We start from the raw sequence: 14,773 nt of genomic DNA on the forward strand, positions 1-14,773 counted from the left end.
ACTTTTCTTCCCTCCTGTCTCTTCTGCCTTACTTTCAGACGAATAAAGGAGATGCGTTGGCAAGTCGGGTCCAGAACACACTTGGCTCCTATGAAGAAATGAAAGACCTGCTAACCAGCCATTCAAACCAGAGCCACTTGGTGGGGATCCCCAAAGGCAGCAGTGTCAACAACAACATGCAAACACCGACCAGCTCAGCCACGACAGAGTCCCAGTTTTTTAACGAAAGCCTAAATACCGGACCCGAGGGGGGCGGAACGGAGGGAGTTGGTGAGAAAAGACTCGGAAGTGCATCCTTGTCATCCTCCAAGACCATGCAGCCTCCCACATCGACAACGGTGTCATCAAGCTCGCAGTCGGTGCCGCATCAGAATTCCAAGAAGTCTCGGAGTTCGGTGGAGTGGTCGAAAGTATGCCAGGCACAAAGCAGCACAACGAGTCTTCTTCTGGGATTGGGCCAAGGCCAAAGTCAGGCTCCGGGAGCTGCAAATGGAAGAGGGAAAACGTTTGAGGAGCAGCAAATCCAAAGACACGATGAGCTTTTCAGCTCACTGAAAGATGAACTGGGGCTGAAAAGAGATTTGAGCCCTTCTTCGTCATCTTCATCCTCTTCTTCTTCTTCCGCCTCATCTGGAAGACGGCATTCTTCCCACCCTTCAAAAGCACTTCCTCTCCCAGGTTAGTCCTGCAGGGAGACTTTATGTTGTTGATCAGCACGGTCATTAAGAATCGTGTATAAATGAACATTCTCATTGATAAGATGAACAAAACAGGGCCTGAAAGTTGTGTACGCTACTTTTTAATGCCAACATTGTGATTTCTAAAAGATAACTATATGTTTATCTGAATGCAAACACGCAAGTGTATTTTGCAGGTGGTGAGACTGAAATGGAGATGTGATGAAATGAGGCCAAACGTAGCACACACTTTTAATCCCACTTTGTATTATATCTAAATTATTGATCTGCTTCATCACAAAACCAGTCAAATCATTTGTTCTCAGCATGTGCTTATAATCATGGGCGCCGCACCAAGTTCTGGGCCCCCATACACAAGACTTCTGAAGGGCCCCACATCCTACTCTAAACCCAAAGTTGTCGTCTCATACACACTTGGTTTGTTTACATGCGCTAAATAAATAATTATTCTATGGATTTGGTTGAAATTAGCTTTTTGAAACAAATAAAAACATTGATAATGTTTTTGACTTTTTAAAGATAGAATTAAAATATCTCGAACACATCTATATAAACCCCCTAAATAATTAGTTTTTTTTCAAAACACATTTTTTTTCAAAAAGTGGTCAGAATATAAGTCATATAACTTGTCATTGTTTAGTTAAATATGATTATAAATATGTCACAATTTCCTTTAATTCAGAGTGTAAAGTAGATTATCATCAGCGGATGATACCAATCATAATAATAAGTCATTATTAGTATGATGGAATTATCATTACCGCATCTCCTAGGGGTTACTTAGGCTCACCCAGTCTTTAACACCTAGTGACACCTCTGTTTCAAACTTTAAACAAGGGTCTTTGAACGCACCACAGTTATAGGCAATCAGATGCAATAGTTAAACTTACATAACTTTTCCCTAAGCAGCCTCAAATACTTGTATTATATTTTGACATTTCTTCTATAACTTCAATTTGTTCCAAATGTTGGTGCTGTGTGTAAATGCTGACAGGTGAGCTTTGATGACAAATGGCTTCCATGTTGAGTCAACTTCTCCAAGTTAGGTTTGCTGCTTTCCAGCCAGATTGAACGATTTTGCCTTTTTGATAGGGGGTGTAGTTGGTTCTTGATTTGATTCAAACAACATTGAACTTCCATGGCTACTTATTTTATATTTATATTTATGCCGTTGTTTTTGTAAATGACATGTTTACCTGACGGAAAAAAGCATCTGTACTTGCGGCCACGGTACAACAGGCCCATGTACTCCTTTACTTCAGCATACAGTAATTACTGTATGGTAATAATATTGTTTTAGTTTATTTCAAACGTTCATGACAAGTTACATTACATACAGTTACATTTCAAAACACACAAATATTTAGTTGAACTGCCTTTGGTAGTGTTTTTAAGGCACACATTTATTGTGGCATCAGTTCTACAAACTTCTACGATGGCATACTTATATCTGTCTACATTCACTCTTCACCAAGATCTTGTACTAATGAAGGTAGGATTCGTAATGCTGCACAAGCTGTCCTTCCACTTTTTAATTATGCATCTGACAGTTCTTTTTCCAACCTGATTTGAGTAGTTTCCGCAGTTTTCTCACACTTGATCCATGCATACAGTTGGATGAACATCTCTTCAGGATGTGTCTTTCCACATTGTTGTTGAACAAATGAGAAGCTACCGACTGTATCAGTCAGTTCAATAATTTGCTGCCAGCTGAGACAAAATCACCCGTGCAGTAATTATCCAATGAGAGTCTCTTGACTATTTGCTTCATCAAATCTCGGTTGTGAACTTTGTTGACCAGGCAGCGTCGATCAGTTTATCAACATTAACAGTATACTGAGGTGATCGACAATAATATTTATTTCACTATGAATAATAGTGTCACCATCAGTCCCAATAATTATGCAGGATACAAAATCAAGACAACAAAAAAGAACTGTTTTCAGTATCATTAGTTCATGTTTAAACTATATCGCAGATGCAGGGGAATTATTGTAATTGCTGTAAAATGTCTTGATACTGGTCATTCGGGAGTAATATAATTCTGTTAATTATATTATATACCGACTACTAGGGAAACAGTCCATTATCATGTTTACTTTCCAACAACATTACTATTTGCACCAATGTACGCTTCAATAAGATCAGTAAAATTAATCACACTCATATTGCTCCCAACTGTGGCACCAACAGAGTGGAATGAGTATTTTTGCATTTCTTTTTGTTTCTTCCACTTTAGATTAGATCTCTCTTTTGTTGGTTGTACCACAGAAAAACACAGCAGTGTGACAAAAATCTACTTTTATAAATCTCCATGTTGCGCACAAGTGCCTCAATTTCTGCAAAGCTAAATTATATTTTTTATGGTGATTTGCAGTGATCCTAAAAGGCCCATTGATGACCTGCTTTAAAGGGGAACTGCCGTTTTTTAATTTATTTTGCCTACTGTTCACAATCATTATGAAAGACATGACGACGAATGTAATTTTTAAAAATGCATTCGAAAAAGTAAATAAATGCGATCAGAAGTCCGCTTACAATGGAGCCTATAGGAGTCGCTGTATTCTGCCTATAAAGCCCTTAAAAAACATCCAAACACCTCCATTAAGGATTTATATAAATGATGTAAGTATATATACAGTTTAATGTAGTAATGGACACATTTATAATAACATTTAATACTTACGTATTTTGATAATGTTAAGCATGTGCGGCTCATTGATTTAAAAAATGCATAAAGCGCCAACAAACATAATAAAACATTGTGTTGGTCCAGTGTGTACCTCGCCTTCCGCCCAATGTAGCTGGGATAGGCTCCAGCCACCCCCGCGACCTCGAGAGGGACAGGCGGTAGAAAATGGATGGATGTCACATACGGTTTAATGCCTGCTGTCATTAGGATGCCAGCTGCTAGGATATTCATATATTCCCATTTAGATGAAGAATGACTCATAATCCTCGCGAAGGAAAGGGGGAAACCCAGCATCCGTTCGTGTCGTTCTCGCCATTGCCAGGTCTAAATTGGCTGTCAAAGTTTACCAATTTTTCGGAATAGGTCTTCATTCCTCTACTATCCAGGTGAGAGGCATGATTCATGATCTACAATAAAGTTTGACGAGCAAGGAAACGAGGAAGCATCTCATCAGTCGATCAAATCAACATTGGCAAAAAAGCTTGTGATCTTGGCGCCGCTATAAATAGTTTGTCTGCGTTAGCGCTTATAATAACAATATCACTTATACTTGGTTTATATTCAAGTTAAGAAATGTAAATGAAGTATTGTTGGCACATTTTGGATGTTTTTTTTATTGAGTTTTATGAGCGCAACAGAAGACCTACCATTGAATTGTATTTACTATTTTTTACAAGTTAGAATGCATTAAAAAAATGCATCCTTTGTGATTGCTTTCATTTGATTGTGAAATATAGGATAAATTCCCAAAAAAGTGCAGTTCCTCTTTAAATTGTCTTTTTATAGTTGAAAATGGTAGATAAATAAAAGGAAGATTGTATACATGTGGCATATGCACACTTTCATAATTCAAAATAATTTTGCGTGCTTGCAATTTTTTTTGTGCTCTTTTACTTACACACATTTTTTGTAGAAATCCTATGTAAATGTTTTTAAATAAGACCCTTACTCTAAAAACCCACATGATCAGTGTCATGTCTTACACTGTAGTAGATGATCATAAAACTAGAGCAAGCAATTGTTAAACAGCAACAGTAAAACACCGTAAAATCAAAAAATAGTTTATCACAGTAGTAAATGCAGTGGATTCCTGCAAACCAAGACACAGTAGATAACTTAAATTACTATGGTTATAATACATAGAAAACACATGACTTTACTGTGAAAATAATGACAAATTGTACAATGTTTTTAGTCATATACTGCAATGTCACAAGCATGCAAATACTCTAAAATGTACAGTATTATGTCTGAATTAAAAATTTTGCAGATTGTACATTAACATTTACAGCATACCTTAATTGTTTGTGTTAAAGACTTAGCTGAGTTAACTTTTGGATAACAACATGTTTTTTTGTATATTCGTGGCAAGTCGTTTCAGACATTGAGGTGTTATGACTATGTGTTTCATCGTAAACTGCATCGACATGTACCACACTGTGTGTTTAAGTGTGTTGGAACTGGTTGCAAGTAGCCATGTAAGAGATACGGAGCATTCAGGGCTCATTTTTGATAGCACCCTTGAAGGAACATGTTGCCAAAGGCAATGTTGTGAGTTGTCCAGTGAAAGGTTGTACAAATACTTTCAAGTTAAAATCCTCATGTCTCGGAAACTCAGGCATTTTGCAGATAATAGTACTGGTGTAAGGGCAGGACAGTGGTTAACGCGTGTGCCGCACAGTGAGGAGTTCCTGTGTTTGATTCACGGGCTAGGGATCTTTCTGTGTGGAGTTTGCCAGTTCCCTGCGGGTACTCCTGCGTCCTCCTACCTCCAAAGACGTGCACCAGTGGATAGGCGGATTAGCAAGCCAAAATTGGCCCTAATTTGTTTTACGGTGAATTCTTGGCAAACACAGCTCCCGGTATTTTATTGTAAATTATATTGTTTTTTTTGTAAATATTCTCACCCAGAAAAGGGTGGAGTGCCATCTCCGGGTTGCAGAGGAGACCCTGCCCCAAGTGGAGGAGTTCAAGTACCTCGGAGTCTTGTTCACGAGTGAGGGAAGAGTGGATCGTGAGATCGACAGGTGGATTGGTGCGGCGTCTTCAGTAATGCGGACGCTGTATCGATCCGTTGTGGTGAAGAAGGAGCTGAGCCGGAAGGCAAAGCTCTCAATTTACCGGTCGATCTATGTTCCCATCCTCACCTATGGTCATGAGCTTTGGGTTATGACCGAAAGGACAAGATCACGGGTACACGCGGCCGAAATGAGTTTCCTCCCTTAGAGATAGGGTGAGAAGCTCTGTCATCCGGGGGGAACTCAAGGTAAAGCCGCTGCTCCTCCACATGGAGAGGAGCCAGATGAGGTGGTTCTGGCATCTGGTCAGGATGCCACCCGAACGCCTCCCTAGGGAGGTGTTTAGGGCACGTCCGACCTGTAGGAGGCCACGGGGAAGACCCTGGACACGTTGGGAAGACTATGTCTCCCGGCTGGCCTGGGAACGCCTCGGGATCCCCCGGGAACAGCTGGAAGAAGTGGCTGGGGAGAGGGAAGTCTGGGCTTCCCTGCTTCGGCTGCTGCCCCCGTGACCCGACCTCGGATAAGCGTAAGAAGATGGATGGATGGATGGTTACTAATATACAATTTTTTTTCATAGTCATTTACTGTCAGCAAAAACTGTTATCAACTGTAAAATTAACGGGTTCAGCATCAACATACCATAAGGTTCAGTACATCATGACTGTATTTTTTATGGTGAATTCCTGACAACCACGGCTGCAGTTATTTTACCGTAAATTGTGCAGATTTTTTCAAGGACTACAGTAGGCCTTGTCCAATAATACTTTTACCTGGAGGATCTTTTATCCCACAAATTATTGTCGGCAAATGTTACTATTGTCAGAATTATTTTGAGATCAAATTCAGCACTAATGTAATCATGGTGTCTAATACTAATAATAATGCAATCATTCATTTTCAACACAATAAACTTAGAGTTCTCATTATTTTTTTTAACCGTTGTAATTGGAAGGTCAATAATTTTATCCATCCATCCATTTCTACCGCTTATTCCCTATTGTTTTAATATTTAATGATAATTAAAATTATTGACAAGGTGGCGACTTGTCAATAATTTTAATTATCATTAAATATTAAAACAAATAACAAAAAATACAATTACTTTCAGTCTCTGTTAGCAAAATTTGTAGTGCCAAAATGTGCAGTTTTTTGCCCCGTTGGAAACAATGGGTTGTATGTTTGTTTTTTCGGATGTTAGGCTTTGCAATCATTCTTTTTCCACCCAATTTGTATTACCTTCCGGTGCTTTCACTAGTGAGTAGCGACAAGTGAGTGTATTATGTGTATGATGCTAGCGCTCCCGCCTCTGCCTGCTGAGACAAAGATTGCTTATTACTGACAGGACGATCACTTCTTCCCCTTATTCAACTATTGAATTGACATGCTCAGGTGCTGAGAGCGATGGACACGGTGAACCCCGTTGCACCCTGTTTGCGACAAAGAAAACAAACACACACAAACATGGCAATATATCAATGATGGCAAAGTTGTCAAATTAATTTTTATTTATTGTTGGATTCATTTATTTATCGATCGGCCCAGGCTTACTTAGTAATGACTGACGCACACTGATACACATCAAAGTGCTGTGTTATATACAGCGTACATGGTTAAGCACAGCGGAATTAAAGATGCGGACTGAAGTCAATGGAATTGTTGGTTATTACGAAATCCAGAGACGATAATTCTTGTGGGTTACAAAAAGTTAGTGAAACAGACAGTCGCCTTATAGATTATTGTGACCCAAAAGAAAACGGTTAGCAATGTTGTCACAATATTGTTGGAACACCTGCCGCAGTTTTCCTATATACTAAATGACTCGTCGTCTTCTTTCGTTTTGCCGTTGGGTAACATTTTTTTGTGCACCAGATTTTAGGACACCAATTACCGTTTAATAGTAAATTAAATAATTTTTGGTATTTGGAATTGTCGCACACATGGACATACATAAATCATAGGGTGCATGTTTTAAAAACATGTTTGTCTTACAGCAACATCAAGCACATCAGGGACTATTGCAGCAACAACATACGACAAAGGCTGCACATTGTCCACTGATAAAACTTCACATTCATCCAACACATGTTATAAACACACATTGTCACTAACTGTAATAAACCATGTGCAATGTTGTACATTAATACAATGCATGAACACATTATAATGTTAGTAACCAAGAGCTGCATAACATGCTAGTTTCCCCTAGAGCTAATAACATGCAACACCATTTCATATCCCTACATGTTCACAATAATTCAGTATTATAGTAACATTCTTGATGGGCTCATACATTCCTGTTTCGCAACCGTATTGCAAGTTATATGCATTACTTTGACACAACTTCCTTACCTGCAACACACAGCACGTCACAGCATCCTGTTGCAGAACCCCTTTTGCTGTTTCAGGTGCATTTATGAACTTTATCAACCGTTTTTCAAATATTAGCCATTGAAATGACTGTGGTATAAAAATTAGAGATGTCCGATGATGGCTTTTTTGTCGATATCCTAAATTCCGATATTGTCCAACTCTTAATTATCGATTCCGATATCAACCAATACCGATATACACAGTTGTGGAATTAACACATTATTATGCCTAATTTTGTTGTGATGCCACGCTGGATGTAAGGCTGCAGCTAACGATTATTTTTCTATCGATTAATCTATAGATTATTTTTCGATTAATCGGTTAATCTATAGATTATTTTTTTGATTAATCTATAGATTATTTTTCCTTTTACCGATTATTTTTTTATTTAAAATGAAGATGAAAAAATAAATGTAGGCCCGTTTTTTCAAAAGGCATGGCTTTTATTTACAAAAAAAAAGAAGTATGGCCACTCAGTCAACATTGACAACAACATGACAAAATATTCTGTAACAATGTAAACATTTAAAACTTTTAACATTTAACAAAATTAAAAGTAGCTTATTTGCTTTATAATGTGCAAATATAAAAGTAAACATCCAGTGCAAAACTTAATATTCTGCAATTGTATAAGCATTTCAAAAGTAAAAGTATTGCTTATTTTGCTTCAAAATGTGCAAAAATAAAGATAAACATCCAATACAAAAAAGTGCAAAACGAAATATTCTGTAACAACAGTGTAAACATTTCAACACAAGTGAAAGTATTGCTTATTTGCTAAAATGTTCAAAAATAAAGATAAACATCCAATACAAAAAAGTGCCAATCTAAATATTCTGGAGCACTGTAAACATTAAGTATTGCTTTTAAAATGTGCAAAATAAACATCCAGTCCAACACAGTACACAATAACCAATTCTACTCATTCCAGTGAGTGACTAACAGTTGTAATGAAGAAAGGTTAGCATGTCTACATGCTCTGGTTCTTTTCTTGTTTACAATATTCCCAGCAGCTGAAAAAAGGCGCTCAGAAGGGGTCGATGTGGCTGGAACTGAGAGCTAATTAGCCTTCACCTCAAGCCAGGACTGCGAGTGAGCTGAGCTGCAGTTTAAGTTTCTAGAAGGTCAACGGGCTCATAGTGATGTTACTAATAGGTGACTGGGAGGTGTTTATTATCATTTGGGGAGAGTCCGCTGCCTGATGCTTACCTGCTAAACACCTATCTGCTCGACGCTGAAGCGCTGACTACATGCGCTCTGAATACGCACTGCTGATTGGCTGGTAACGTTTTGAATACGCACTGCTGATTGGCTGATAACGCTTTCTGTGTACCAATCAGATGGTTGTGTGGGTGGGACAATGCTGCGTGCTGAGACAGAAGCAGAAGGAGCAAAGCAGCTTGTTAAGACTTTAGCTTTAGCTTAGAAACTCGTTCGGTACACCCCCGTACCGAACCGAAAGCCCCGTACCGAAACGGTTCAATACAAAACACGTACCGTTACACCCCTAGCAGATACAAATGACACATTCATGTTTTTGTGTAATGATGACAACGTATGCTCACGCGGACGATTGACTAGTTGATGGTTGATGGTTTTCTTTTCAAATGTTCGTTCATAGCTGTTGTGCTGCTATGATAGGCCATTTCCGCTCGACACAGTGTGCATACAACAACATTATTAGGCCGTGTATTGAAATACTCCCACACTTTTGACCACTTTTGGCGTGATTTTTTTCCCCCTCGCTCGCACCGTCTGCTTTGCGGTCCGCCATGACGGTAGTGTGACGTAAATATGCGACGCGCAAAAACGGCGTCGACGTATTTACGTAACCGATGACGTCGACGCGTCGTTTCAGCCTTAGCTGGATGCATTAAACAATGTAACAAGGTTTTCCAAAATACATCAACTCAAGTTACGGAAAAAAATGCCAACATGGCACTGCCATATTTATTATTGAAGTCACAAAGTGCATTAATTTTTTTAACATGCCTCAAAACAGCAGCTTGGGACATGCTCTCCCTGAGAGAGCATGAGGAGGTTGAGGTCGGCGGGGGTGGGGGCGGGGGGTATAAGGGGTAGCGGGGGGTGTATATTGTAGCGTCCCGGAAGAGTTAGTGCTGCAAGGGGTTCTGGGTATTTGTACTGTTGTGTTTAGGTTGTGTTATGGTGCGGATGTTCTCCCGAAATGTGTTTGTCATTCTTGTTTGGTGTGGGTTCACAGTGTGGCACATATTTGTAACAGTGTTAAAGTTGTTTATACGGCTACCCTCAGTGTGACCTGTATGGCAGTTGACCAAGTATGCTTGCATTCACTTGTGTGTGTGAAAGCCGTAGATATTATGTGACAGGGCCGGCACGCAAAGGCAGTGCCTTTAAGGTTTATTGGCGCTCTGTACTTCTCCCTACGTCCGTGTACACAGCGGCGTTTTAAAAAGTCATACATTTACTTTTTGAAACCAATACCGATAATTTTGAAACCGATACCGATAATTTCCGATATTACATTTTAAAGCATTTATCGGCCGATAATATCGGCAGTCGGATATTATCGGACATCCCTAATAAAAATATTAACAATAATTGCATATTATAAAACTACAAGGGTGTATTATCTACTGACTAACAAACTCAACATGCCCACACAATTATGATGATACATTTTACAATTGTCCTAGATGACTGCATAGGCTGCTAATGTTATTCTACTCCTTGAGGTACATTAGGAGGTTTCTAACCCAAACCCTAACAATCATTTTACGGTAATACAATATTTTGTATATGTGAATCACTAGGCCGAATAATCTGCTTTTTGTGAATGGGCCCACTCATCTGGAAGGATACATTCGACCCTGATTAGATTTAGGGAGCAGAAAATAGCTCAATATACTTCAATAACTCGGGTTGTTTTGGTCACTTCTTGAATATATTTTGCTTTCATACTCTCAGATGCTGGCAATTATCGATCTTCTGCCATGGACGCTGGCCACTGCAAAACGTCTGGCTCCCCACAAGAAAATGAAGCAAGCTCTCACGTCTCCATGTCCTCCTCTCCGCTGGCTTCCACATCACTTTTGTCAACAACACCCGTACCTGGTCTTACCACCCCCACAGCTACCTTTCCACCTGGTAGCCTATCAGGGAAGCCAATTGCAGTGCAGCAGAAGCCAACAGCATATGTTCGCCCAATGGATGGCCAGGACCAAGCGCCCATTGACTCACCACAATTAAAGCCACTTCTAGTAGCACCAGAAGGGTTCAACGGGGGTCAAACGTATGGTGGAAACTCTGGGAACATGAAGAATAAACTGCCAAAACTAAGTCTGAACCACACCGCTGAGGTAAGAAGATGCTTTTTAACTTTTTAGCCAGGAATTATAAATGAACTGCACATCGTCAGCTGAGAGCTTTAACAAGAATATGCAAAGTTGATTGAACGATACATTGATCCAAAATAGTCTGTGCTGCTTATGCTGTTTGAAGTTGAATGATAATGGGTTCACTAGGCTTGCTACACCCTGCACTGATTCCCAGTCAATCACTTAGTGGTTGTAATTTAGCACATTTACCAGATATGACCAGGACTTGAGCCCACTTCAGCTGCAGATGTGTGAACCACTACCTTGTTTTGAGAAAAGAGCTGTCACTCGGCTAATTGTTATGCTTTAAGTTGCAAGCAAAAACTGTCATCTTTGCTTGCAACTTGCAACTAATTCAATTTTCCCGCCATTAGTTGGCGTAGCAAATATCACAGTGAACCATGTACGATCCAATCAAAACATCTGGTCTTACTCGCTAGCATTCCTGGAGCTTATAGCTAGAGATCGACATAACTTTTTTTCTAACCATGGGAAAGAAGAACGTGGGTATGGAGGACAGCGCTGGGAAGAAGGAGTGGATGATATTCATTGAATTCAAAAAAGAAATCGTGAAAAACATGACAAGTGTGTCTCCAACTTGCCAAAGCAATTGGAGCATATCCCTGCTTGTCTGCACCATACTGAAGCAGAATGAGTCTACTGCTATAGCCAAGAATATTGAAAAAATATCTAATTGACGGAGCATTTATCCATGAAAATATGGAGAACCCGCTGATGGTCTGTTTGACGGAGAAGCACCTGGAAGGATATATCGTAGAAGTCCACACTCCAAGGTTAATGTACATTATTATTACATTACTTTATAAAAGTACTGTAGTTGTCTGCACTTCATTATATTGTATTGTTTTTATACAATGTATCAAAGTTTGTTTTTGAAAAACATGTTACATGTTAAAAGTGTGGTGGTTGGTGGGGGCAAGCGCGTTTCAATGGTAGAGGTTGATTTGAGATACAAGTGATTGGAGTTAAGAGTTTTGTCGCACAACCAATTAAGCTTGAGAGCTGAGGTACTACTGTAGTACTAATTTACTATTTCAGAGGTTCATTTGACTTCCCGAGCACAATAAATTAGCGGCGTACATCAGAGGTTGTACAATCCCTGTGCTGGACATTAAGGGTGGAAGAGCATTTAAAACTTGACGATTAACCAAAAATGATAAGAAACAGTTTGATGACATATTTGACTAATCCTAAAAATAATTAATTCACACAAAGTACACATTTTTGTTTTATTCATGACAAAAAACAATTACTCCGTGGCTCATTGTACTCTAATGAACATATGTCATCATTAGGTAAATGAAATGTGGCATAAAGTGACAAAACAGGCTCGTAAAATCAGAGAGCTTAGATGAGTCACACACCAGGTTGGCAGTAAAATATACAAAGATAATTTCACACAAGTCCGTTAATTGATTCAGATAATAACAGGCTCGTCAAAAAGTTTAGCACTGAGACATACTGAGACACAACAAGGGTTGCCAGACATTCCTTTAAAAAGACATCATAGCCTATTTAGGAAAAAGGGTTGGTGTATGAGACGAAAAGGATAACACTTTGTTCCTCATTATCGTGAGAATCAAAACAAAGTCTGTAAAATGTCAATGGATGCCACTGACGACAGTTTTCCACAGACTAATCCAATAGATGCCAGTGAGTCTGATTTAGAGCTATCAAACTCATTGCTGTTTTACTTTTATGGCATCTTTTATTCTCTTTGCGTTGGATGGCAGCTTGGTGGCAGTTAGCTAGCCAAGCTAGCTATTTTCCGCCCAATTTCTGGTCTTCGGACTGCAAATGGGACTTTTTTAGTGTCAGTGTCATTTTTTTCTTTTAAAACACAATGGGGTTAGATTAGAGCTCGTTTTTGTCTAAAATGGCTATCAGGACTATAAAGTGTGTGCTTATTTAACCTTCAGGGGGAACTGGTGACTTTGTTGTCCGTTACAGTGATTTTTGCTGTATTTTGGCCAGATATTTTTTTCCTAAGATGATCTTCTTGTTAATATTTATTTTAAATATAAATGTCCACGTTTTTCCACAGGTAACTGGCAGTTATTGAACAATGCCCCAAAGCCAATTAGGATGTAAAAGTACTTCATTTTTCAAAGGGTGAAAACATTTTGGAATTATACTGTATATATATATATTTTTTTTTATTTACTTTTTTTGCTCAAATCTGTCAATCAACTTCAGTTCTAAACAAAAATACCAAACATGTAAGGTTTTATTTGATCTATTTTAACCGTTGTACTAATTTAAACATGCAACATTATCTGATCAAAAAGCATTCAAAAGGGTCAAAATAATAAAAAATAAAAACATGTTTGATATGTTTAATTAGAACTGACGTTTATTGAAAAATGTTAGCAAAAAAATTAAATAAAAAAAACCACTTTTAAAACTTAAGGATTTGTATTCCTATTCGGCTCTGAAGATAATTAAAATCAAATGTTCACAGAGTGTAAACACTTTAAGTCTAATTTTACAACTCTGCTCTCTTGTGGTAATTATAAGATTCATATCTTGTCCTCAAAACAATAATCAACACAAACAGCACCTTCCTATATATCAATGGTTCTCAAAATTGTGTACCACCTCAGCAAAAAATGGCTCTCTAAGTACCACCTTAATGACCAATATTAAAAAGCATTCAACCTAAGTATTCATTAAAACAAAGCAGAGGTTGTATTTAACAAGTATATTTAATATTTTGGCCACTGTAACATTAAACACAGTTTGAACAGTAACACTGTGTTTGAATGTAGGAAAATAAAACATTGTACTTTAGTCAAGTGATTATTTGGTGTAGCACTAGATGAAGCCCGTGTACCACTAGTGGTACGTGTACCACAGTTTGACAATCTCTGTTGTATATCATCAACATTGCATTTGTACTGTCTTAAATCCAGCAACACAGTTATGTTAAGGGAATATATGTATTTGTATTCTGTCAAATTAAGATGGAACAATTTGTTTTATTGACAATACATATTTATTTTATTCTGTTAATTTTGCTATTTTGCACAAAAAAAATAGAAGAATTTCATTCCCTCGTGTTTATATGTCTCCAAAACTTGCATAACCCAGTTTTGAGTGAAATAGTTTAAAAACAGTTTCACACATATACAAATCAGGTTGAATGTGCCTTTCATTTATTTTTCTGACAGTCGGCAGCCCTGGACGCATTACAAAAAGAAATAGCTAATTCTGTTTTTGATTTTCTTTTTATATTATTTAAATGATGACTTCACACCATGACGCATCGCCATAAAAAAGTTCAAATACACTCTTATTTAAGTTTAGCAGTACCACGAGGAGCTCGATGTCTCATGCAGACCAGGATTATGTTGAAATGGAGTTGTACTACTACTGGTACTTGTTCACTTTGTGAACACAGATGGACTATAATTGAATACAATTGTTATGTCAAATCATTTGTACAATACCAAACTCCTTCCAGCCTGCTCCCTCTGACACTCTTATTGCAACCCGCTCTCCATCTTTATCTTTTACTTATTTGCCTTTTCAAAACGGCAAGAAACACCAGGCTTGATGGTGTGTGTACGTGTGTGTACAATGTGACAGGAGAGTAGTCATCCCTATCGAACG

General features: G+C 38.4%; 1 protein-coding gene across 1 annotated transcript in view; it reads left to right on the top strand.

Moving 5' to 3' along the window:
• Positions 1-14,773, top strand: part of LOC133649218 (AF4/FMR2 family member 2-like) — a 277,314-nt gene that overhangs the window by 51,815 nt on the left and 210,726 nt on the right. Inside the window, exons 3-4 of the mRNA XM_062046050.1 lie at positions 39-678; positions 10,731-11,122. Of these exons, the coding sequence (XP_061902034.1) occupies positions 39-678; positions 10,731-11,122 (1,032 nt within the window). The remainder of the gene's footprint in view (positions 1-38; positions 679-10,730; positions 11,123-14,773) is intronic.

Source organism: Entelurus aequoreus, linkage group LG04 (genome assembly GCF_033978785.1).
Source record: "Entelurus aequoreus isolate RoL-2023_Sb linkage group LG04, RoL_Eaeq_v1.1, whole genome shotgun sequence".
Classification (NCBI taxonomy): domain Eukaryota; kingdom Metazoa; phylum Chordata; class Actinopteri; order Syngnathiformes; family Syngnathidae; genus Entelurus; species Entelurus aequoreus.